Source organism: Antechinus flavipes, chromosome 2 (genome assembly GCF_016432865.1).
Source record: "Antechinus flavipes isolate AdamAnt ecotype Samford, QLD, Australia chromosome 2, AdamAnt_v2, whole genome shotgun sequence".
Taxonomy (NCBI): domain Eukaryota; kingdom Metazoa; phylum Chordata; class Mammalia; order Dasyuromorphia; family Dasyuridae; genus Antechinus; species Antechinus flavipes.
In genome coordinates, this window is record NC_067399.1 from 387,252,237 (window position 1) to 387,276,377 (window position 24,141).

At 37.0% G+C, this 24,141-nt stretch overlaps 1 protein-coding gene and 1 non-coding gene across 2 annotated transcripts; both read right to left on the reverse strand.

Moving 5' to 3' along the window:
* Positions 1-7,665: 7,665 nt before the first annotated feature.
* On the reverse strand, positions 7,666-22,335 carry HSPA9 (heat shock protein family A (Hsp70) member 9). The gene is made up of 17 exons (XM_051978483.1): positions 22,028-22,335; positions 20,035-20,093; positions 19,855-19,942; positions 18,757-18,938; positions 17,285-17,409; positions 16,310-16,383; positions 16,116-16,222; positions 14,195-14,357; positions 13,626-13,718; positions 12,486-12,695; positions 11,810-12,037; positions 10,740-10,844; positions 10,241-10,358; positions 9,570-9,664; positions 8,994-9,086; positions 8,729-8,869; positions 7,666-8,584 (listed from the first exon to the last, which is right to left on the reverse strand). The coding sequence occupies exons 1-17, from the start codon at positions 22,283-22,285 to the stop codon at positions 8,495-8,497; spliced, it is 2,229 nt and encodes a 742-aa protein (XP_051834443.1). The 5' UTR covers positions 22,286-22,335; the 3' UTR covers positions 7,666-8,494.
* Positions 11,190-11,261, reverse strand: LOC127552651 (small nucleolar RNA SNORD63). Its single transcript, XR_007951507.1, has one exon. It is a non-coding gene; the product is annotated as a small nucleolar RNA SNORD63 (small nucleolar RNA).
* Positions 22,336-24,141: the final 1,806 nt, after the last annotated feature.

Consider the following 24,141-nt stretch of genomic DNA (forward strand, 5'->3'; position numbering starts at 1 on the left):
CAATTTTCAAAATAGATTTCTGACTTCATTGTTTGGATGAAATTCTTATTAGTGATGCAGATCTCAACTCATCCATGCCTGCTCATGCATCCTTTACAACTAGCTCTTGCTTATGTAGTCTTCTTTTTGTTTATTTACCGCAGTGGGGATCTGTCTATCCACCTTGCTGAATGAAGTCTTCCTCTTGTTTTCCAGATATTGTGAAAATACCATTAGACTGTTCATCTATCAACATTCTTTGGTTTTGCTATATGATTAATTCTTTTCCTATGATACATTTCCCTAAGGACATTTTTACTTTTGTTCTTCATTGGTTCTATGTTGCAGCCTTTTCATACTCAACATTATACCTCTCCATTGCCCTTTATGTGATATTTTTCCATTCTTTGGAGACTTCTATTCCTGAACCTGCAGCTACATAGCACCATTAGGTATTGATATTAAAAGGATGACTTTTGTTTTAAGAAGACTTTTAAGAAGTTTTATAGTTTCTAGAAGGCAATTTAGCTCCATCAACTTCCTGTTCAACTTTGGGCCCAACTTAACTGTGTGCATTGTCTATTCCAGACAAACATAATACTGATGAATAAACTTTATAGGTTGTCCAGTTGCGTGTCACTCTGAACATACATTTGATCTGGGGATGTTCAGACCAAAAATGATCAGTTCTTGGGTTTGATGCATGTATGTCATCTAAATATGCATCTGGAGGACTTAACATTCACAAGGGATCCCTCTTCAGCTTAGATTCTACACTGGATCTGTAGTACACTGGTGTGATACATAGATCTTTCTTTTTTGGGGTGGTCTTTGATCTTTTATGATCAGAAGGAGGCCATCTAACAATTATTTTGGTTGGGGCAGCTAAATGGCGCAAATCTGGTCTCAGACACTTAACACTTCCTAGCTGTATGACTCTGGGCCAGTCAATTAATCCCAATTGTCTCAGCAAAAAAAAAAAAAAAATTGGTTAAGAATGTTAAAAAGTAAATCTTTGATGTTATTTCACGTGGGAAACATCTTGTTGGTGTTGAAAAGAACAGTTAAATCACTATTTTGTTTTACCAAATAAAATGTTTTCATAATAAACAATAAGCAGTGGCATTTTGTATTCTTTATATTCCTTTTTTAGTTATTTGTGAAATAATGGTATAATTCATTGGTCTTCAATGTGAATGCCCTTGATTCATGTCTTGAGTCTCTTGAGATTTTCTTAAGATGAGAAAATAGGCATTTGGTGGTAGTTGAAATTCTCTCATCACTTTTTTTTTGGGGAGGGGTGGTATTAATATGATTTTTTGGGCCTCTTGAAGATATTTTGTGAACTGATCTCTCAATACTTTGACAATTTTGATAAATTAGAAAACATTTGTAAAGTATCTGGCACAATGCTGTGCATGTTCTAGGCACTTTGTAAATACTTAGTCCCTATTTTCCTCTATGCATGCATTTCAGTTAAAAAATGGCTGACAGTTCACTCAATCGCTGATTTTACTATCCAATTGAACACAGAATAATTTTGTTAATGAGATTTTGTGCTATATCTCACTTCAGCCCCTGTGACAACTAAGTATGTAGAATCTTAGACCTGAGTAAGCATATAGCAATGTGTTGCTTTTCTTTCCTTATTTCCTCCAAATGACTTTTATCTACAATTACTAAGCCAGAGCTCTCTGGTGACTGATTGTTGACATGAAAGTTGGCTGGCAAATAATGCCAACCTCTCAAGATTAAAATGACACATGAAGTATGGATCTTGTTATAAGTTCTATAACCTATCATGAATATACATCTAGATGTTTTAGAATTTGTATATTGGATGTTCTAGAGTAATTTTCTTCTGGATTTGTGTCCTGAGTGTCCCCATCACTACACTATTTATCATGGGATTTTTTTGTCTATTCAATTCTTTCAGCCTGGTTCCTGACTACTGATTTTAAGGCTAGTCACTCTACAGACGACTGGGCTTTTTTACTCTCTTGGGTCTTTTTTACCCTCAATTACATGTTAAAACAATTTTTTTAATATTAAAAAAAAGTTTTGAGTTCTAAATCTTACCTCCTCTTTTCTCTTCTCCCTGATAGTAACCAATTTTATATAACTTATACAATCATGTAAAACATTTCCATATTTTATATAAAGGACTCAAATTTTTAACAAGTGAAAAATAGTTGCTTTTCAGTTTGTATTCAGACAGTATCAGTTTTTTCTGTGGAGGCAGATAGTATGTATGCTTCATCATGAATCCTTTGGGATTGTTTTGGATCTTTTTGTTTTGCTAAGAGTTAAGTCATTCAAGTTCACTGTACAATTCTGTTATGTAGCATTCTGGTTTTGTTCACTTTGCATCAGTTCTTTTCAATCTTTTTTGCTGCTTTCATGGGGTATTGAGTATTGTTATTACAGGACTTTAGGCCAAAGACCTGAAATTAGGGAATCCAAAGCAGCTTTATTTCAGGGGAAGTCTGATTTAACTACCACTATGGTCTTACATCTTGCAAGTCCTGGCCTCTGTTTAGAAGTTAAGAGTAAATTGCTGCTGGAGTGTAAGGGTCCATTAGAGAGGGCTGGCAAGCGCAATTGGGATGTAAGTAGGCCAATGGTCTAGAGGTCCCCTGATGTGATTGGGTATGAGTACCAAGGGACCTTTGTGGGTGGGACCTTCAGCCACGGAGAGAATCGCATCAGGAACGGGATGTAATCTTCATCATCAATTGGCTATAGCATTATTTCCGAGCGGATTTAGTAAATTCTGATAGCCACACTACTGATTGATCAGGAGTAAAACAAGCAGATGCCATACATTTCCAATCATTCGGGGTAAGGGCATATTGATATCATTTGTAAAATTTGCATAGTATATGGCAAATTCAGGCCATAGCTTTCACAGGTTTGTTTCACCTCTTTTAACATTTTAAATGGGATTGGAACATGTGTTTGACCTCCCGCCCCATTGTCCTCTACAGGATAAGCCTGTAGGCCCCAATCAGAATCCCAGACATTATGTCTTCGCCTTCAGCAGCTGCCTTTATTAACCCTTCCTGTAAATCTATGCAAAGATGGGTTTTTTCTGTGCTCAATGGGAAAAACAGCTGGTCTTTGCAATCTCCTGTCTCTTCTCTGGCTCAATCTGTGGCCAGAGAGCTCTTGCTTTTCTCTCTGTTCTAACTTCCTTTCTCTTGTCTTCTACCTCAGTTGTTTGCCAGAGCTCTTGTACTTCCTGGTCTAATTGCTGTAATTTAGCCTTTGCTCTGTCTCCTGATTCTGCTTGAAGGCCTAGTTCTTTTTTTCCATCCCCTCACTCGTCTTCTCTAGTACAGCTGTACTGTGAGAGGTAGTTTTCTTTATTGCCTTTATCACCTGGAAGGCACATATCCTGATAAGCCTTCTAATGAAGGATAAATGCTCTTTGGTGTTGGGGAGCACTCCTGCTTTTCTTTTTCTTCGGGTGTTTGTTAGTCCACCCATTCTAGTTTCTAACTCACAAACTTGCTCTGCATTTACAGTCTGGTCTGTCAGTTTTGACTCATAATGTATCTCTACCTTCTCTTCCAGAAGAGGACCTGTTATGCCTTCTTGAATTTTATTTCAAGGCTTAAAGTTTTATTATTATGCCTCACGTCTTGGCGCCATATGTTCAGTGCTATTCTCGCACCTAACTACTGCTAATTGATCCTGATTCCTAGGTCTAATCAGAGAAACTCTGGTAAATATTACAAATCTTACTTCTGTTTTGAGGTCTCCAGAAATCCTCTGGCTGCTATCTCATATGGACACAGTTTGAGCACAACAGAGCACTAGAGAGTTTTGGCAGACATGCTTAGACTTTATTCACGTGGTTCACACTTTATTTTATGACCTCCTGCACTCTTTTAGTATCTCTCCCAAAGGCTGAGCTTCAGGTGGAAAGGAGATGGAAGAGTGAAAAAAAAAGGTCGAGTCCTTCCTCCTCTGAGCTTATGTCTATGAGGTCATAGGCACAAGCCAATTTATTACATCCTGTTCCTGATGTTACAGACACGATTTCAGAGCATTTAGGATTCCTGCTGTGGCTGGAGGTCCCACCCACGAAGGAATTCCCTACTTACTTACACCCAATCACATTCGGGGACCTTGAGACCATTGGCCTATTTACATCCCAATTGCACTTGCCAGACCTCTCTAATGGACCCTTACACTGGAGTTTCATTTTTATCTTTGTATGCCCAGCATCTATTATAGTGCTTTTCATTTAGTAGGTGTCCATTAAATTCACAATTCAGCCAATGAGGATAGATTTGCAAACTAGACTGCAGACTGGAAATGAGACCCTGCTCAAGTCCTGGGTTCAGCACTATTTCTCATCTTGTTCTGAGTACAAAGTCTCAGACCCAGCATTGTTCCTCACCCTGTAATGCTAATCTTAAATTTAGGTTCCTTTCTTAGTCTTTGTGTATGTGACATAGAATGGGGAGCAAATAACAAAACTGCACATTAGACAGCCTAAGTTAGAAGGTATAGATCTAAGGTTGCTCTTGGGTTATTGCTAGCCTAAGGAGCACATCATTGTCAGTGGGTTTTCTCTATGCATATCCATGAGAGTAAATTCTGATAGCTGAAATCTTCCAAGATATCTTGGGATTTATGGGTCAGGATCATGCCTCAAAACTCAAATCACTGGCTCTCATTGATTCACCAAGAGGTCCCAGGCCAAGCTCTACCTGTCATGGTTTGGGCCTGCATTGGCTCAGTGAACACAAATAGCAAATGAGTTGATGGGTTTTTTTTGGACTAGGTAAAAGAAGTCCTTTTCTGCCTCTTTTTTTTTTTTTTTTAAATGTCAAACATGGTAAAAAGTATTATGTTAAATGCAACATATGCACACATATTTATAAAATTATCTCGCTGTATGAGAAAAATCAAATCAAAAAGGGAAAAAATGAGAAAGAAAATAAAATGCAACCAAACAGAACGAGTGAAAATGCTGTTATGATCCACATCCACACTCAGTTCTCACAATTCTGCCTCTGGGTGTAGATGATTCTCTTCAACCCAAGATCATTAGAACTGGTATGAATTGTCTCATTGTTGAAAAGAGCCCCATCCATCAGAATTGATCATAGTATAATCTTGTTGACGTATACAATGATCTCCTGGTTCTGTTCATTTCATTTAGCATCAGTTCATGTCTCTCCAAGCCCCTGAAATCATCCTGCTGATCATTTCTAATTGAACAAAAATATTTATTAAAAATAACATTCATATACCATAACTTATTCAGCCATTCTCCTACTGATGGGCATCGTTTCCAGTTTCTTGCCACTACAAAAAGGGCTGCCACAAACATTTTTGTATATGTGGGTCCCTTTCCCTTCTTTAATATTTCTTTGGGCGCTAAGCCCAATAGAAACATTGGAGGAGCAGCCAAGAGGGGCAGTGGATAAGAGTACCAGCCCTTCAGTCAGGAGGATCAGAGTTCAAATGTGGCCTCAGGTAACACTTCCTAGCAGTGTGACTCTGGGCAAATCACTTAACCCCAATTGCCTCAGCAAGAGAGAAAAAAATAAAAACAAAAAAACACTGCTGGATCAAAGGGTATGCAATTTGACAGCCCTTTAGGCATAGTTCCAAATTGCTCTCCAGAACCGTTGCATTACTCCACCAACAGGTATTAGTGTCTCAATTTTCCCACATCCCCTCCAATATTCCTCAATGTCTTTTCATATGACTGGAAATAGTTTTAATTTCATTTGAAAATTGCCTATTCACACCTTTTGACCATTCATCAACTGGAGAATGGCTTGAATTCTTAAAAATTTGGATCTAATATGAGGCCTTTATCAGAACCTTTGAATGTAAACAATTTTTTCCCAGTTTAATGCTTCGCTTCTAATTTTGTCTGCATTAGTTTTGTTTTAAAATTATCTATTTTTTGTTCAGTAACGATTTCCATATCTTCTTTGGCCACAAATTCCTTCCTTTTCCACAAATCTGAGGTAAAACTGTTCTAATTTGCTTATATCACTCTTTATTGTCTAAATCATGAACCAGTTTTGACCTTGTTATAGGGTATTAGGTGTGTGTCTGCCTTATTTCTTATATAGCCTTAAGTGTTGGCTAAGAGATTAAAAGACCTTAGATAGAAAAAGGCCACGTCATTCATTTTAACCTCATAAAACAATGGTACCAAACATTCTATTTTCAATTAATGTTTGCTGGGGCCTGGTGTCATTGCTAAACTTTGGCATTCTGTGGTCTGACTAAAACCATTTCTTTTTCCTGAAGGCAAAGTCTGCTTCTCATTGCAGCTCTGATCGCATTACTTTTTTAGCTGCCACATCACCTTTTCCACCATTAAATTTTTCCCTAACCGTGTACTTGTTGTTTGAACCCCCTATAAGACCTTGAATTTATCCCCATATAGAAATTCACCCTATTAAACTCAACCCAAGTTAAGATTTTTGGAACCTGTTATTCATTATTAGCTACCCCAACTGTGTATCACCTGCAAACTTAATGAACATTTTCCTGTCTATGCAAGTCACTGATAAAAATGTTAAAAAAGCATAGGACTAAACAGCCTGAAGACCATCTGCAACACTTGACATCAAACTATTAAATTATCCTTTGAGTCCTGCAACAAATATGGCACCTATCTCATCAATATTTTGTACAGTTGATATCTCATTTCCCAGAATAGTAAAGAGATTCTAATTCTAGGCAAGCTATTATTTTTCTGATATATCTAGTTAACTATCAATAAAAGAAAAAAAGTTAGTCTGACATAATCCCTTCTTGATCAAGTTATGCTGGCTTATAAACATTATTCTTTCCTAAATACTCATTAACAATTAATTAATGATTACCTCAATCATCAAGGATAACTACTCCTTATCAACTGCCACTTATCCATTTTTGTCACTTTTGTTAAAAACATTCTAATTGAAAATAGTAACAATCGAGCTGTTTCATGAGATGAACTATCTTTATGTAATATATATATGTGTGTGTATATATATATATATTCAATTCTTTTAGATTACTGACTGCTCTAATTCTACATGCTCTGTGGGGTCCACAAATTATATAAAAACAAAATGATGACAAATTTCCCACCCTTCCAAAAACACATCCAGTAAAAAACTCATACATGAATCCCTTTCTTTCCCTTCACATAGGCACTCCTAATTTCCCCTCATCTCTTTTTAGTTTCTATCAAGGCTCCTATCAATTGCCATTCTCTACAAGAAGCCTTTTTGTATCTCATCATTATTGGTTTAGACCCTTTTCCTCCAATCACCTTTTTTCTAATTTTGTTGAAATTTTAGTTCCTTTCAAGGCCTATTTTTCATCTTTGTATTCCCATAGCACCAAGTCTTCCCTGAGAGCTCTAGCTATTGAATAGTGACTTCATCCCACCCTCTCATGGATACAAAGCCCAATATTAAAGAAGGAAATAAAAAACTTTTCAAATATGAATGGGCAATAAGATCTGAACTACCTCATCTCTGGCAGATTGATGAACAGGGCTTCTGAACTAGACCACCTGTGAAATTCATCTAGGATCATCACTTCCAGCATTCCACAAGAATCATGGTAGACAAGTCTCCAAAGACAACAGATGGTGCAGCAGGGGAAACATGTTAAAAGGCTGAACTTGAAACTAAAAATTACTAAGAAAAACTATTTTTTGTGTTCATTAGAAAGTAGTCATTTTTAATAATTTCACATTGACCATACTAAATTTTCCATAAGTTACTTAGATGCCAAGTAGCTAGCTAGTTAGGGCCTCTTCACAAACAACAAAACAACCTTCTTTTCATTTTTATTTTTCTTAAAAAATCCAGAACGGATCAAAAGAACAATTACCAATTAAGTAGGTACCCAAAAAGCAAAGGCTAGAAGGTGGAGAAAAACAATGCTTTGGGTAAGCTGAAGAGCCTCATTAATCACCTTATTTCAAAAGGAATAGTTGTAGATAAAACAAAGTAGAACCATGTCTTTCAATCTAGTTTCTCTCTTCTCTGGCAATGCAGCTGGTCCTGCATGGGCTATGGATTGGGAGCCCACCAGCCACGGCAGATCAGTACTTGACTAACTAGAAGGACCTGTTCCTACTGAGTCTTATAAGGATTATGGTGGTCCCCTGCTCTCAATTTTGTGACATGGTTTTGTTTCACTCCTTGGAATTACAGTCACTGCTGCAAACAACTGTGTCAAGCCTTTATAATGATCAGCGAATCAATCCCCTCTTCCTTTACATGCAGTTGGAAAATAAAGATAGGCTGGGGATGAACATTTAGAACTCTGTATTATCTGAATTACCTGTCAAATGATAATTAGCTAATACACTCACTAGATTTATACATTAAGGAAATTATATATAGAATACTGCAAAAACACAGTAAGACTGAAGTTTGCCCATTTCTGCTCAGGAAGGTCCTTGTGCCCCTTTGTTCCCAAGCTTCACAAATGATTTCCCAATTTCTGCTCCAGTCAAGGTCAACTGGTGACATTACTGCTTTCCTTCTTTCTGATCTTCCTTCTGATCTTCCTTCTGTTCCCCAGAAGTAGAACTCCCAGATCCTTCCCTCTCAGATGCCATCTATAAAGAAAATATTTGTGAAATTCTTAAACTGAAGCTTTAGTCCTATCTACATTTTTGTTTTAGCTAACACAGCTTCAATTTCACGAATGTCTTTCTTGTCCCTCTCCCAACGCTTCTAGTACAAACAAAAAAACTCCATACCTTTTTATATGCCATCTCAAAGAGCTTTAATGATGCTTGTTGGAGAGTAGATGCTGCCTGCCTGATGTTTTCTCCCGTTTCACTATCTTTGCGAGCCAAGAGCTCTCTCATTTTAGAAATTTCTTCTTTTAGTTTATTGCACTGAAGGAAAAAAATGCAAACACATGTGATTATTAGTCTATATACAGCCTCACTTTCTCCTTACCTCTTTTCATCACTGACATAGTACTTTTTTGATTAACTCTGGTTTAAAAACAAAACTCACCTCATCTGCTGGAAGTTGATCTTTGAATTCTTCCATCTTTGTTTCAGTATCGTGAATGATTCCTTCTGCCATATTGACAGCTTCCACACGTTCCTGAGATATTAAGCCCCCAATATTAGAGTGGAATATTAACAACACAGCCTCCTAATCAGTCTAGCAAATATAGGTAATAAGAGGTTCTGAGAAGACAACAAAAAATATGAAAGACATACCAATTCCACAAAGATAAGTACTGGACTTGTAATTTCATCAATATAATTTGTAAAAACCCCACTTCTATGGAATTTACTGCCTTTAGAACTGCCTAAAACAGAGGCTCCCAGGCTAGGTCTCTATCTACAATGACAAGCTGCCTTTTGAGCTCTAAATTATTATTACTTATTTTAAGGCAGAACATTAGTAGGGCTCCCACCCCCTTCCCCTGCAGAGAGAGACACAATAGGGGTATTACTATGGATTACAGCAGGCTGAGATAACTTCAGAAGGAAGAATTACAATGACAGGTAGCATAATGGGATTATAAAAAGGCAGGGTAAATAAATAAAAGTAATGGGAAAATAAACCAAAAGCAATTACTTTCTTTCTCCTGTCTTCCTCGGCATACTTCTCTGCATTCTTAACCATATTCTCAATGTCATCTTTGCTTAAGCCACCAGAAGACTGGATCACAACTACAATAAGAAAAAAGGATAAAACCATAACTTAAAATGCACATTAAGTGGTTCATTTTCCTCTTCCTTATTTTCAGTACATTGAAAGGATAGATTGGGTAGACAGTCTGTTGAAATTAACACTCATGTCCAATACAGAATTAATTGCTGGCAAATGGAAATGGAAACAGCAAACTACTCTAGTATCTTTACCAAGAAATTCTCAAATGGAGGAATGTCGAGTTGGAGACAATTAAAACAAATGAAACAAGCAATATTATTTGTGGTTCAAATAAATTGACTTTCAGGTAAACATAACTTTTATGTCAGAAAGCAAGTTTCAAGTGGCTTTAAAGTTCAATGTCTGCTACTTGATTTTAAGATCAAAAAGCCTACAGATTTAACAATATGATGGCCAAGTGTCTATCTGGTAGCTTGTGAGCATATTCTTATCTCAGTGTCAGTTAAGTAAAAGTAAAAAACAAAATCTGCTCAAACTAGAGGCCAGAGAGAAACTACAGCTTAACAGGTCTAACCAAATTTCTTTGTTCTTACACTACTTTTTAAAAACTACATGATAAAGATAAGTAAACTTACTTTGTTGTTCACGTCCTGTGCCTTTATCTTTTGCAGAAACATGTACAATCCCATTAGCGTCAATGTCAAATGTGACTTCAATCTGTGGAACCCCTCGTGGGGCTGGTGGAATTCCAATCTGAAACATGACCATGGCCTTAAAAGTAAGCTCACAATATTCCCCATTCTATATCCTGTTTTTGTAAATAATTTAGTCAGAGACAATGAAAGTTTCTAAAAGTTTAGGATGTTCAGATAATGGAAATAAGGGTCCATTCCATTGCCAATTCTCCCTCCTCAAAGAAATTCTAACTGGGGAAACCAAAAATGGTTTGCCAGCAAATCACAAACACTGCCAGTTTCTCCAAATTATAGATTGTTTTTATGATTCTGTTAATTTACAAACTCCTGGGTGGAGCCTCATGCCACCTAGATTTTATAGGTGGCAGTACAAGTTTAACTCAAGAGAGAATGTACTCTTTGGGAACTACAGGCCTTTTCTAGTTTTAGGATTACATACCAAAGTAAACTGTCCCAGAAGCTTGTTGTCTGCAGCCATTTCTCTTTCTCCTTGGCACACTTTAATTTCCACTTGTGTCTGACCATCAGCAGCTGTAGAGAACACCTATTGGGAAGAGACAAGTCAATGGACAGGGAAGACCACAGGATCCCTTTCTTCCCCGCTAGTTTTCATGAAAAGGGAAAATTCCAAAGTACTCCATGTACATACTATTTCTTCCCTATTGGGAATGAAGTGTTTAGAAATGCAATAAGACAAGCAGCATCTACTTCAGCATTTAGGTGGCAGCCAAAAACATAATATGATCGTGAAAGAAACAAGAGGGTAAAATGTAAAATGTGACCTACACTCACAGAAGAGCTATTTAGAGGTATGTATCTCCAACAATTTTTAATTTGGGACCTAGAGAAATACATTTGAGAAATTATTTTTAGGGGAAAAAAAGTACTTTGTGCTCAGTTTTAGTAGTTACCACATTTTTTTTTTCTTCAGAATGAAGGGTTGACAAAAACATCACAGCACAAATACAATAAATTTTAATTTCTTACTTTTGAATACACAGCACCAAAGGGTGGAGATGTGGGAAAGAATCAATATAATCATTCCAATAGTTCCTGCCAACTAAACAAAAAAACTTTGTTTTTTTTCTCCCACCCACTATAAAAGTTACCTTACAGATGGTCCCTTATATAACTCCTTCATATTCCACTGATATTAAAGGCCACATAAGTACATTGACACAGCCTCCATAACTTTCTTCCCAAAGCATCTGAGAACTGTTGATCAATTAGTCAAGCTCTTGACCTCTTTCTGAAATCAAGTAAGATCTGGGAAGGATAAGCCATTTATTCCCCGTTCCTGCCACAAAGTAGCATTTGTTGATGCTGACCACCAAGAAAGTGAATTTTTAGGCAAGTACTTGAGGAAATTCCATCAATAGGAAAACTAAAAAAAAATAAACTAAGTCTAACTATTTAAGACTGACAATCAAAAAAGATTCTTTTTGGAAAAGACCAGAACACTAAAGCTACAAATTAAAGAGCTTTGAGATAGGCTGAAAATGCACTTACCTGGCTCTTCTTAGTTGGAATAGTTGTGTTTCTATTAATTAATTTGGTGAAGACACCTCCTAATGTCTCAATGCCTAGAGAAAGGGGAGTGACGTCCAGAAGTAGCACATCTGTGACATCACCAGCTAACACGCCTCCCTGAATGGCAGCTCCCATAGCCACAGCTTCGTCAGGATTGACAGCTTTACTAGGGGCCCGGCCAAAGAGTTCTTGTACTGTCTGCTGAACCTAGGGACCAAGGAGTCTGATCATTCAGGGATCATTTACATTCCATCAGAATCAATCCATATCTGGGGAATTAGGGAAGGGAGGAAGAGGCAGAGAGGTTATACCATGATTATTTTAATTTCCCTAATGGAAAGGGGCTACTTCTGACAAGTCCCTATAGAAACTTTCAGGTTTTAACCAACTTACTGCTCATTATGATGAAAAAGTGATTCTTTGGATGATAATGCCCTCTTTTTTTTCCCTCCCTGAGGCAATTGTGGTTAAGTAACTTGCCCAGAGTCACACAGCTAGGAAGCATTAAGTGTCTGAGCCCACATTTGAACTCAGATCCTTCTGACTTCAGGGCTGGTGCTCTATCCACTGCACCACCTCGCTACCCCAACATTGCCCTCTTAATCCTGGATTTTACTTATTCAAAGATCACCACCCTAGCCCCACTCTAAAATACCTTGGGCATTCTGCTCATGCCACCAACTAGGATGACTTCTCCAATGTCACTCTTGCTGACTTCAGCATCTTGCATGGCCTTCTGGCATGGAGCAATAGTCCTCCTGATGAGATCGGTGACAATGCCCTCAAACTGAGCTCTAGTTAGTTTCATGTTCAAGTGCTTGGGCCCAGAAGCATCCATAGTTAAATATGGTAAGTTGATGTCAGTCTACAAAATTAACATTTAATGTGAGCAGACAAGCCAATAATAAAGTGCTTATAAGAAATGTAAAATAGGATTATTCACTTAGTTCCTACAAAGATAGAACACAATTGCCATTGAATTATATATAGCAGTGAGTTCAGAAATGCAATTTCCAATTGTTTTGGTTCCTTCAGCATAAGATTCAAACATGACTAAGATTGGGTTCTGAATCCTTCTTTGGACAATAGACTAGTCATGTCTCAGTTTCTCTATCTGACAAATGGAGGTATAGTAGTACTACTATACAGGGTTGTATTAAATGACCAAATAAGATGATACATATAAAAAGCTGTGCAGACTGTGCTCTTATATACTAATGAATGCACTGCAGAATAGAGCAATTAATCACAGCCTGAAGGCAGTTGAAGTTAGGAAGGTTTTTACCCGGGTTTTCTATGAGAATGTTACATGTTACATAGGGTCCTTCTAAACCAGAGCTTCTTAAAGCACTATAGACAGTACTCAATCATGGTGCAATTTTTTGTGTTTAAAAAAAACTGTTTTTTTGTTAGTAATATCTAAAAGTAAGTCTAACCCTCAAATCTTGAGATAGGTCATGCTGATTCTAGTGATTTAAGATAAAAATATTTCATGTAGGAAGAAATAGCAAAGAGTGCACGTCCTTGGCCTATATTCTGTTTCCAAAATATGAAAAGGAAAATTCTGGCACTTTAAATGGGGATGGCATTTTTACTTGAAATAACTATCACAAAGGTTATTGTAATAAGTTCCTTTTCAAGTGTATTCTGATTCTAACTTTACAAAAGGATGTACTCCTAAAAATCATTACAGTCAAAATCAGCAACATCTGAGCTCACTGATATTTTGAATACCATTCAATGGATGTATCACTCTAATAAACAAAACTCCTGAGCTGAGATTCATTAATCTCACCTGCACAGAAGAAGAAAGCTCACACTTGGCCTTCTCAGAGGCCTCCCGTACTCGCTGAAGAGCCATATTGTCTTTGGTCAGATCAAGTCCTGTCTAAGAGATGAACCATATAACATTTCAGTTTGATGAAGCATCTATTATTTTGTTAAGGAACTGACATCACCTTCAATATTCCATATTGCTTCCCCAATTACCATCACTTACATACAATAAAGAATTTTATAAAGAAAAAAAAAAGAAAAAAAGATTGCCTCACACTTTTATTATGTTATCCTGAGCACATATAATTTTTCATATCCAGGTTTCAATTTCATGTTGTGAAACTGGAGGGTTTTAGTTGAACTGGACACTAGGTGACCTCCCAGTTTCACAGAGTTTAAAGATGAGTAGAGAGATTATATAGTGTTTTAGATGACTGGTGGTGATTTTTCATTGCCAAGATTCTTTTACTTACAAGTAGTTGTTAGGATATTTTTCCAGCCCTTGTACATAAGCCAATCAATTTTACTAATAAGTATTCTAAAATATTCAAGATTTCAATAGCAACATTTGTCAAACTGGTCACCAACCTCTCTCTTGAATTCCTTTACAATGTGCTGGAGCAAGGCCTGGTCAAAGTCTTCACCACCTAGGAAAGTATCCCCATTGGTAGATTTCACCTCAAATACACCTTTCTGAATTTCCAGAATAGAAATATCAAAAGTTCCACCACCTAAGTCGTACACTGCAATGCTTTAAGGGGAAGGGAAAAAAGGACAGTTTAGTAAGACTGGACAAGGAAAGTGCATTTCCAGTAATTGGATAATTGGTATAAAATGTCAAAATATGTTGGTTAATAAAACATTAATATTGGTTTATTTCTGAATTTCTAAAACTGGTAATTTTAACAGGTACTCAGTAATAATAAATTGAAACCCATTATATGTTAAGAGCAAATGAAACATCTAATTATATTTTTATGTATCCAACATGTACCAATTTAATTTACAGCATTTAAAAATTCCCTCTTGCTGCTTCTGAAAGATCCAATTTTCTTATGATGAAAAACATAGTGTGAGTACACATATGTACAAATAGGCTAAGGAATGTCCTAAGGAAAATATCAAATTTTAATTCCAACTGCAAGGCTCAAACGCCAAAAGAACACAAATGCATATATGTTGACTGTTCCAAATGCTTGTATAAATAAGGTATTCCCATCTTAGACAACTCAACCTTTTATCTTTTTGGGACGAGGGGAAAATGACCTTAAGACTTGCTTAAAGTTTCTCTGAATAAGGCCTCGTTTTTCAAACAAAGGGAAATGAATCAAATTTATATAAAGAACCACATACCGTTATTTGATAAATGACCAAAAGATATGAACTCCGCCCAAAAGGCTATATAATCATGCATATCCTTTGATCTAACCATACCTTTACTAGGCATGAATCCCAAAAGAAACCAAAGGACCAAAAATCTTTGTAACAACTCCCTTTTCCAAGGGCAAAAAATTGGAAACTGAAGGAATGCTCAACCATTAGGAAATGATTGAATGAATTGTAGTATGTGATGATGGAATGAGTAGAATGCTCTCAGAAAAACTTGGAAAGTCCTCCACAAACTCAAGCACAGTGAAATGTACCATATTCAAAGTGAAAGCAATGTTTTGGGATGATCAGCTGTGAATAACTTTACTATTCTCAGCAATACAATGATCCATGCCCAATCTGAAAGGCTTAGGATGAAAAATCCTATCCATACCCAGAGAAAGAATCGGCAGTATATGAATACAAATTGAAGCATATTTTACCTTAACTTTATTTTTCATGGAGGTTCTTTTATTGGGGAGGAGGGGAGAGGGAAGGGAGAGAAGATATATTTTCTTTTACATGACTTTTATGGAATTTTTTGTAGAATTTCACTGTGCTTTCTTAATATGGGGGGGCAAGTGAGGATAAGGGAGAGAATCTGGAGCTGAAAGTTTTAAAAACAAATGTAAAAAAAAATGCTTTAAATGTAACTGAGCATTTTTTTTTTTTGCCTGAGGCAATTGGGATTAACTAATCAATGTCACAGAGCTAGGAATTGTTAAGTGTCTGAAGCCAGATTTGAACTCAGGTTCTCCTGACTTCAGGGCTGGTAGTCTATCTACTGTGCCACCTAGCTGCCTGCCCCTGGAAATTTTTAAAAATTAAAGAAAAAGAGATTATATTCTGAGAAATATCAAACAAAAAGTCCTTTCTGAAAAGAAAGGGATGCTCTAAGGAAACATTAACCTCATCACTACCATGGAAAATAGTGGTTTAAGACTTGCAAAATGATTTAATCTTTATAACAACCTTGTGAGTTTATCAAATTACTTATCATCTCAGAGGGACAGAGATAAAAAAAGGGAGAGAAAATTTGGAACTCCAAGTTTTATAAAAAAAAGAAATGTTATAATTGCCTTCACGTGTAATTGGGAAAAAATACTATTAAAAGCAACAACAACAACAAAGACTTGCTTACATTTTGTCTTCAGATTTGTCTAAGCCATAAGCCAAGGCCGCAGCTGTAGGCTCATTAATCACTCGAAGTACATTTAGGCCAGATATTTGCCCAGCATCTTTGGTAGCCTAACGGGGAGGAAAAAAAATCAATTTCTACACTATTCTTTTTAAATCATAACTGAGTTTCATGAAGAGAAGTCGATGTGATCTTACCTGTCGTTGAGAGTCATTGAAATAAGCAGGCACAGTAATAACAGCATTTTTTGCTGAATGTCCTAGATAGTTTTCTGGAAAAGAATCAAAGAATTGAAATCAATGAGGGCATTTTATTTAACTGCACAACAATTTCCTAATGTATTATCCATGCAAGATAAGACTCAGACTAAACAATCACTCCAATGTGACTGAACCAATCAAAACAGTAAAGACTTTTCTGGAAGTAGTTTAAAGATTTTATTTTGTTAAGTGGACTCCAATTCAGTGATTCTATTGCTACAATATCCTTGAAATACAATGAAAACAATTTAACGACTTGTTTATTCAAAAGATACATAACATATATTTAAAGTTACAGCCATATACGTACAATGGTCTGAAATTTAGAAATATATTGACATAATGGAACAATATGCTATAATAAAAATTTGATACCTTTTCACTTTACCCCTTACCTGACCATGGTCCCCAAGCCAATAGAACAATTCTAACACAATGATTTAATTTCTTTTAGAGTTAATACAAATTTCTTAAAACAAGAAATTCTCTCCCTCTCAACCTTTATTTCAAAAAATCATGAACAAGGTATCAGATTTTTTAAAGGATCTTTCTATTTTTTATATCAAACTCATCTTCTAGGAAAAAGGAGGAAAGGAAAGAAAAGCTGACTAAATTCTTCACTTAAACCAGATAACAGAATCAGTAAACAATTCTTTTCATTGGTTGAAACTAAACCAAGAACAAAATTAACAAAGTACAGAATGAAGATATAACATTACTAAGATTGATGTTATATACTTATAAATTTGTTCTAAATTGCATTTTATTAATAAGTGGAAAATAAATCAACCTATACAATAAAGTCTAATAAACATTAATTATCCAAATCTTAGCCATGTTAGAAAGGATAAATACAATGAAGCTTTCTGTGTCTTTGTTTAAAAAAAAAAAAAAATCAGAACTACTACCTACCTGCAGTCTCCTTCATCTTCATCAACACAAATGCACCTATCTGACTTGGGGAATATAGTTTCCCATGAGCTTCTACCCAGGCATCACCATTGGAAGAACGGATAATTTTGAAAGGAACATTTTTACTGAAAGAGACAAGAATTATGTTTTACCAAGTAAACTGGCTTAGGACAATTCTTTTACCAAATGCCTCAAGAGCATGTCTGCAAGCAAACTAATTAATTCTCTTTAAATCTAATAATCAGTGCCCCAAAGATGGCAAAATTCAAGATACTTCATTGTTAAGAGCTTATGATGTCAAGACTCATCCATTACTCTCTAAATGAATTGCTCTTTTAATATTTGGAGGTCTACCTAGATTTAAATACTACTCCATGAATTGTAGTAGTTGACAGTTGATCAACAGGAAAAATCAACTAGTTTTCCTACATATGCAATTAAATGCTATTTATATGATCTAGGAGTAAAATCCTAGTCAAATTTTAAAAATCTAAATGTATAGCCAAGATAAAAACAAGACAATCTAGACCTATCATTTTTGAAACAGCTTTTATATGGATTGGCCCTTTTTTTGGATCCTGAATAAGAATTTACAAATCAATTTAACCCAAATATTTGTCAAGCATTGTGTTTAAAAATGGATGATAAAAAAACAAAATGAAAAATATAGTCCTTGACCTCAAGGAATTTTAAACTTAGAGAATCTAACCCTTAAATAAAGGGAACATGATTTTTTCCCCTTTATTAAAGCTTCTTATTTTTTAAAACATATTCGGGGACAATCCTTCAACATTAGCCCTTGCAAAACCTCATGTTCCAATCCCTCCCCTAGTTAGCATGTAGTCTAATATATGTTAAATATTGTTTAATATTTAGAAATATGTTAAAACTGATATATGCATACATATTAATACAATTATTGTGCTGCACAAGAAAAATCAAATCAAACCAGGAAAAAAAAAAAAGCAAAATAAAAAGCAAACAACAAAAAGAGTAAAACGCTATGTTATGAACCATACTCAGTAAGGAAACATGATTTAATAAGGGAATAAGCACTAATATCCAAGAACAGGATTACACACAGAAGTGAAAGGAAACTTAAATGCCATCTAGTCCAGTTCCCCAATTTTAAATAGGATACTGAAGCCCAGGAGGTGATTTGGCTACTATTCAAAGTAATATGGAGCAAAAATAGGATTCAAAACCAGGCTCTGTAACTCCAAAGTGATGATACCATACTGCTGAATCTTAAGGAAGGTGAGATTCTCTCAGGACAAACGTACATTCCAGGCACAGAGATAAAGAGGGCTTTAAATTAAGAGGGCCTAAATTACAGTGGTCATAAGAATTAAAAACTGAATAGATATAATGGAAATAAAGAAAAAAGCAAAGAGCCGACTTAGATTATAAAAATTTTAGTGACAAGAGGGAATTTAGGAGTGGGGGGGAGTTAAGAAAGAGTTAATACTCACATGTCTTTCTGAACTTCAGGATCCTCAAAACGACGACCAATGAGGCGCTTGGTGGCATAAAATGTGTTGTTTGGATTGGTGACTGCTTGCCGTTTGGCAGGCATGCCAACAAGGCGCTCATTGTCTGATGTGAAGGCTACAACTGAAGGAGTAGTTCTGGCACCTTCTGCATTCTCCAACACCTAAAATCTCAAGATGGCACAGCCATAAGAATCCATAGAAAGAAGAGTTGCAAAACACAGCAAAATTTATATGGAAAACCCATAAAAAAGGGACTCAATTTACAAAAAAGTATCCTCAAAACCTATTCAAAATCAGTAATAGCAGTGGCTAATTAGTGGCTTTTAAGATGAATGAAAACTCTGAAGTTTTCAAAGAAACATACTAATCAGAAATGATAGCTTTTTTTTTTTTTTTTTTAAAAAGAGGTCTTCAAGCAAAGGCCGGATGGTATCATTGAGTACATCATAGGGAGGATTTCTTTCATGCATAATCTGGCTCTAAAGGGGTCTGAAATCTTTTAATTCTTAAATTGTATGATTTTATTGAGAGAGAGAGATAGGGATGAAGTTAGCCAAAACAGATCACTATCAGTTAGAGTTGAAATGGGAACTAAGTTCTTCTAGGGGCCAATTAACTTTGTTCTGCTCCTGCAGCACAGCTTGCACTCGCCCTAATCAAAAGAGCTACAAACGAAGGCCACCAAACACAAGGAAAACATTCTCACTACTGGCACTTAAAAGCTACATATTCTGTCAAAAAACCAGAAGTGTACACACACACACACACACACTTCAAAAAAAAAGAGGGGGTCCTAATTTCATTTTATTTGGGGACAAAGAAACTGTTTTAAACTTATGGATTACTTAAAAGCTAGGGGGATAAAGTAAAAACTCAGAAGAGATTTTTAACACTAGACCACTATTTATTTACAGTGCCTGTAAATTAGAATATTAGTTAATTCTATGACCTTAAAAGCTGCATTCAAAAAGAAAAACTAAGCAGGAAATTTAAATTTCTTAGCACCCATGTCAAACCAATATAGCAAGAACAACCTTCCTCCCCCAACCCAAACATATATTTTGTACTAACACTCACCTTTGCTTGTTTCCCTTCCATTACTGCTACACAGGAGTTAGTTGTACCCAAGTCAATACCAATAACGGCCCCCTTGATTGCCTCTGATCTGTAAGACACATGTAAAATAATGTCAACTAAAGATGTCAATCAGAAATTTTAGTATCGATTTCCTTGCAATGAAAATCCTGCTATACTCACGCATAGTCTCGTCTTGAAATGATTCGAAAAGCCTCATGACTAAGACCATTCCAGCCATCCTTTAAGGGAAAAAAAAAATTGTTAGTACAGAAAATAACAATAACCATCATATGGAAATTCTGAACCTGAGTGCTTAATTATTATATAAGTATAAATTTGGCAGGCTCAAGGACTAGAATCCAGATCTCTTGCCTCAATCTTTTCACTATACCAATAATTTTAACACAATGCAATTCATGCCACAAATTGCTTACTGTTCAACATAAAGACTGGTATTTTTGTCTCTGTATCCCTAGCTTCTAGGGATTTGTTGAACTGAACCATTCTTATAACACTGTGACAATACAGATTACAGATCCTCCATCAATGATATCCATATACATGGTATTGCAAATATCAAGATTTTTTTTCAAAAGGCATTCAAAATTCTCAATGACTGTAATTATAAAAATAAGTTTAGAAATCTGCTAAACCACTGGAATTTAAACTGCAGGCACAAGGCCATTCTACATGAAAGCAAAATGGACTGATAAAAACATCTAAATTTGATTTCCAACAGTACAAGCAAATATGACCATGGTCTTTGTATTAAGGTTTAAGTAATTCTAAGCCACTTCCTATGACCTTGTGATATAACTGGTTAAGTGGAGTAGGATTTATCTAGCAAAGTCAAGGACCTGAGAGGTTGGTGGGTAAAGAGAAAAAAAATTCCCAGAATGGCTTCCAAAGTTTGTCTAACTCACAAATCCTGGATGATCTTTGCAACTTTGCCTCAGCCTAGAAACCAATTCTTTATAATCTATGTAAATAGAGGTAAAGAGAACAGAAATACTTTTCAGAACATATTACTTCCCATGAGTTAAATTAGAATCCTTTAATTTTTCCCACACCATCTGTATATAAAGCCAATATAAATCTCTTTTAAGTTTTTGTCTGAAATGTAATCACAACAGTTACTTTATGGAAACTACTTTGCACTGATATTGGGAGGGAAGGGGAGAAGAATGCCAAACACCCAGGAAAACCACAAGAAATCTGAGGTAGAGAAAGAGATGACCTACTCATGATCTAACTACTAGAACCCAGATCAGTTACTCTGCCTTTTATCCCTGCTAATAGCCATGCAGCAGAATGAAAGAAATAAAGAGCTCAGCATATGAAGAAATCAGGCTTGAGAGGGTGGGAATGCACTTGGCTACTGGTTCTCACCCTCCTTTCCTTGGGAGGGGGGGGGGGTCCCCTTTTTTCACCTACAGTTAAGTGACCTCCTGAATGACAAATACCTTATAAAGATTCACAATCTCCTGATCTAGGGAGTCAGAAATAAGCTTTCAATTGATACCTGTTAAATCTCTAGATAATAAGACCCCAAACAAGTGAAACTTGTGAGATAACACAGGAGAGTTGCAATCGAGTCAGAACAAACGAGATTCAAATCCTATTACTTACATTTCCTAACTTTATTATCCTATAATCTTTAAAAGCCTCAGTTTCCCCAAGTGTAAAAAGTAGAATACACGCTCCATAGCTATCCCCTCCCCAAGATATTATTACGTAAGATGACCCAGCTCCGCCACCTAAACGTCAGTTATGGCTCTCGCCCGGCTCACAGGCCGGGGCCGACCCCAGTGATTTCTCTCAACCCGGGGTACCCGCTGACTTCCATACAGTGGAAAAAGAGCCAACCGTGACTCAGCAGGAAGCAGACCGGAGGCCGGGCTTCGAGACCTCCCGTCGTGCTCCCCCCCAGTCAATGCTGAGAAGAGAAGAGTCCTGTCCCCCCAAACGTCTTCGATTCCCTTCTTCCGTGACATATTTTGTTCTCTTCACCTACTTCTCGGTGGAGCGGGAGAGAAATCCTATCGCGGCCTCCCGTATCTCTGAAATTCCAAATCGTCCCGCCTCACTGCCCTATCTCGTACCCTGGAGGCCTAAAAGAGACCGCTATTCACTAAGGCTCTAAGGCCAAGCTGGTCCCCAACAATCTGCTCACCTGGCGAAGATTGGCAGCTGGATTCCGGGAGGCGGCTCCGGCGAGGCGGGCAACAGCGGTGCGGCTGGCGCTGAGCATGGTGGGTGGGCGGGCAGGGGTCGGCGGCGAAGTGGACTGAGGGGGCCGGGAGGTGCGTAGCTCAGCGGTCGCAGCTCTTCTGGAAACCTCTAACCACGTGGGGGGTGGGGGCGGGGGTTGGGTCACTGCGTCCCACAAGACCGTTCTCTCTAGGAGGAGCCCACGTAGGAGCCTGAACATAAAAGCTTCATTCTTTGGTTCCTCAAACCTAGGCTTATCTAGAATATCAGCTTGATTTGATTGAGATAAAGATAGAACTAATTTTTTTTGACATATTAGGGCTTCGGGTGCAAGATAAAGCTTGCAAAATTAGGTCAATTATGTAGGCACTACCTTAGATAGCCCAGGTCCTCGAAGGCCGGCAAGACTCAAGGTCACACCGGATAAAGTGCGAACCTCTTACAGTCGCCTTGCGTCAGATACGTGGGAGGCGGATGCTATTACGCCTGCGCAGCCGGCAACGGCGCTCTCTCCAGTGGCGCATGTGCACTGGAAGAGGCGGAAGAGAGAAGTGGGTGTGGCTGTAAAAGATTAGTTCTGCATTTCATTGGCTATTCTCGGCGCATGGTTATTTGGAAAGCATGGTACCTCAGAAGAAGCCTAGGGCGCGTGCGCGCCTGGTGTCCTCCAGTGCAGAAAATTGGGCGTTTTCTTCTCTGATCTTGGCTGGGCGCCATTTTACCGTAGAACCTTGAATCGCGAATGATTTACTAAGGGTAAATTGTGGGCCTTTTCAGTTACAGTCTTTTCCTTAATTTTTGCAAGACTTAAAAATACAAACGATCTCAGGTCTTTTAAAATAAATCTGTAAAATTTCTGTACCACAGACAATTGAGTGACTTGGATGAGCAATTCCTTCTTTCCTTCTTGTAGCAAGCACTTATTAAGCATCTATATTATGTTACAGGCATAGTGCTGGGCCCTTAGGAAACAAAGATAAAAATAAAAGATCTAAGTCACGTAAGATAAATTAAAAATAACATGAGAGTGGAAAGGTGATAGAAGTGCAGGCTCTAGAGTAGATGTGGCAGTAACTCTTAAACCCACCGGGTCTTGGGAATGCTGTAGTTCCACAAACTATGGCTGGCTGTTAGATAATAATCTGTAGGTCAGTGATAAAGTTTCTGAGACAATAAGGTGCCTATCAGACCACTCCTCAACTCCACCTATAAACCATAAAATTAGCACATGAGTGACAGGAAGCACCTGGTCTTTCTAAGGTTTCCAATAAATTTACGTTTTTTTTAATTAAAGCTTTTTATTTTCAAAACACATGCATAGGTAGTTTTCAACATTACCCTTGCAAAACCTTGTATTCCAAATTTTTCCCTCCATTTTCCCTATCCCTTCCCCTAGATGGCAAATAATCTGGTATGTTAAACATGTACAATTCTTCTATAGGTATTAATACAATTATCATGCTGCACAAGAAAAATCAGCTCAAAAAGAAAAAAAGAATTAAAAAAACCCAAAATGTAAACAAACAAAAAGAGTGAGAATACTATGTTGTGATCCACAGTCTCCTTAGTCCTTTCTCTGAGTACACATGGCTCCTTTCATCACCAGACCATTGGAATTGGCCTGAATCACTTGGCTAATGTCTATCAGAATTGATCATTGTATAATTTTGCTGTTGCTGTGTGCAATGATCTCCTGGTTCTGCTCATTTCACTTAGCTTCAGTTCATGTAAGTCTCTCCAGCCCTCTGTTTCTTACAGAACAATAATATTCCATAACATTTGTATACCATAACTTAATCAGCCATTCTATACAACTGATGGGCATCCATTCAGTTTCCAGTTTCTTGTCACTACAGAAAGGGTTGCCACAAACATTTTTGCACATATAGGTCTCTTTCCCTCCTTTAAGATCTCTTTGGCATATAAGCCAGTAGATATACTGTAGAGATACTGTAGGATCAAAGGATATACACAGTTTGATAGTCCTTTGGGCATATTTCCAAATTGCTCTCCAGAACGATTGGATCGTTTCACAACTCTACCAACAATGTTTTCCCACATCCCTTCCAACATTCA

What these genes read in the sequence shown, in the direction of transcription:
- HSPA9 (XM_051978483.1), bottom strand. Translation starts at nt 22,285, where the DNA reads ATGTTCAGGCTCCTACGTGGGCTCCTCCTAGAGAGAACGGTCTTGTGG. An exon ending in AGCTTTCTTCTTCTGTGCAG is followed by an intron (nt 12,696 to 13,625) that starts GTGAGATTAATG and finishes TTAATTTTGTAG; the next exon opens with ACTGACATCAACTTACCATA. An exon ending in TTCCAACTAAGAAGAGCCAG is followed by an intron (nt 10,845 to 11,809) that starts GTAAGTGCATTT and finishes TCTTCCCAATAG; the next exon opens with GTGTTCTCTACAGCTGCTGA.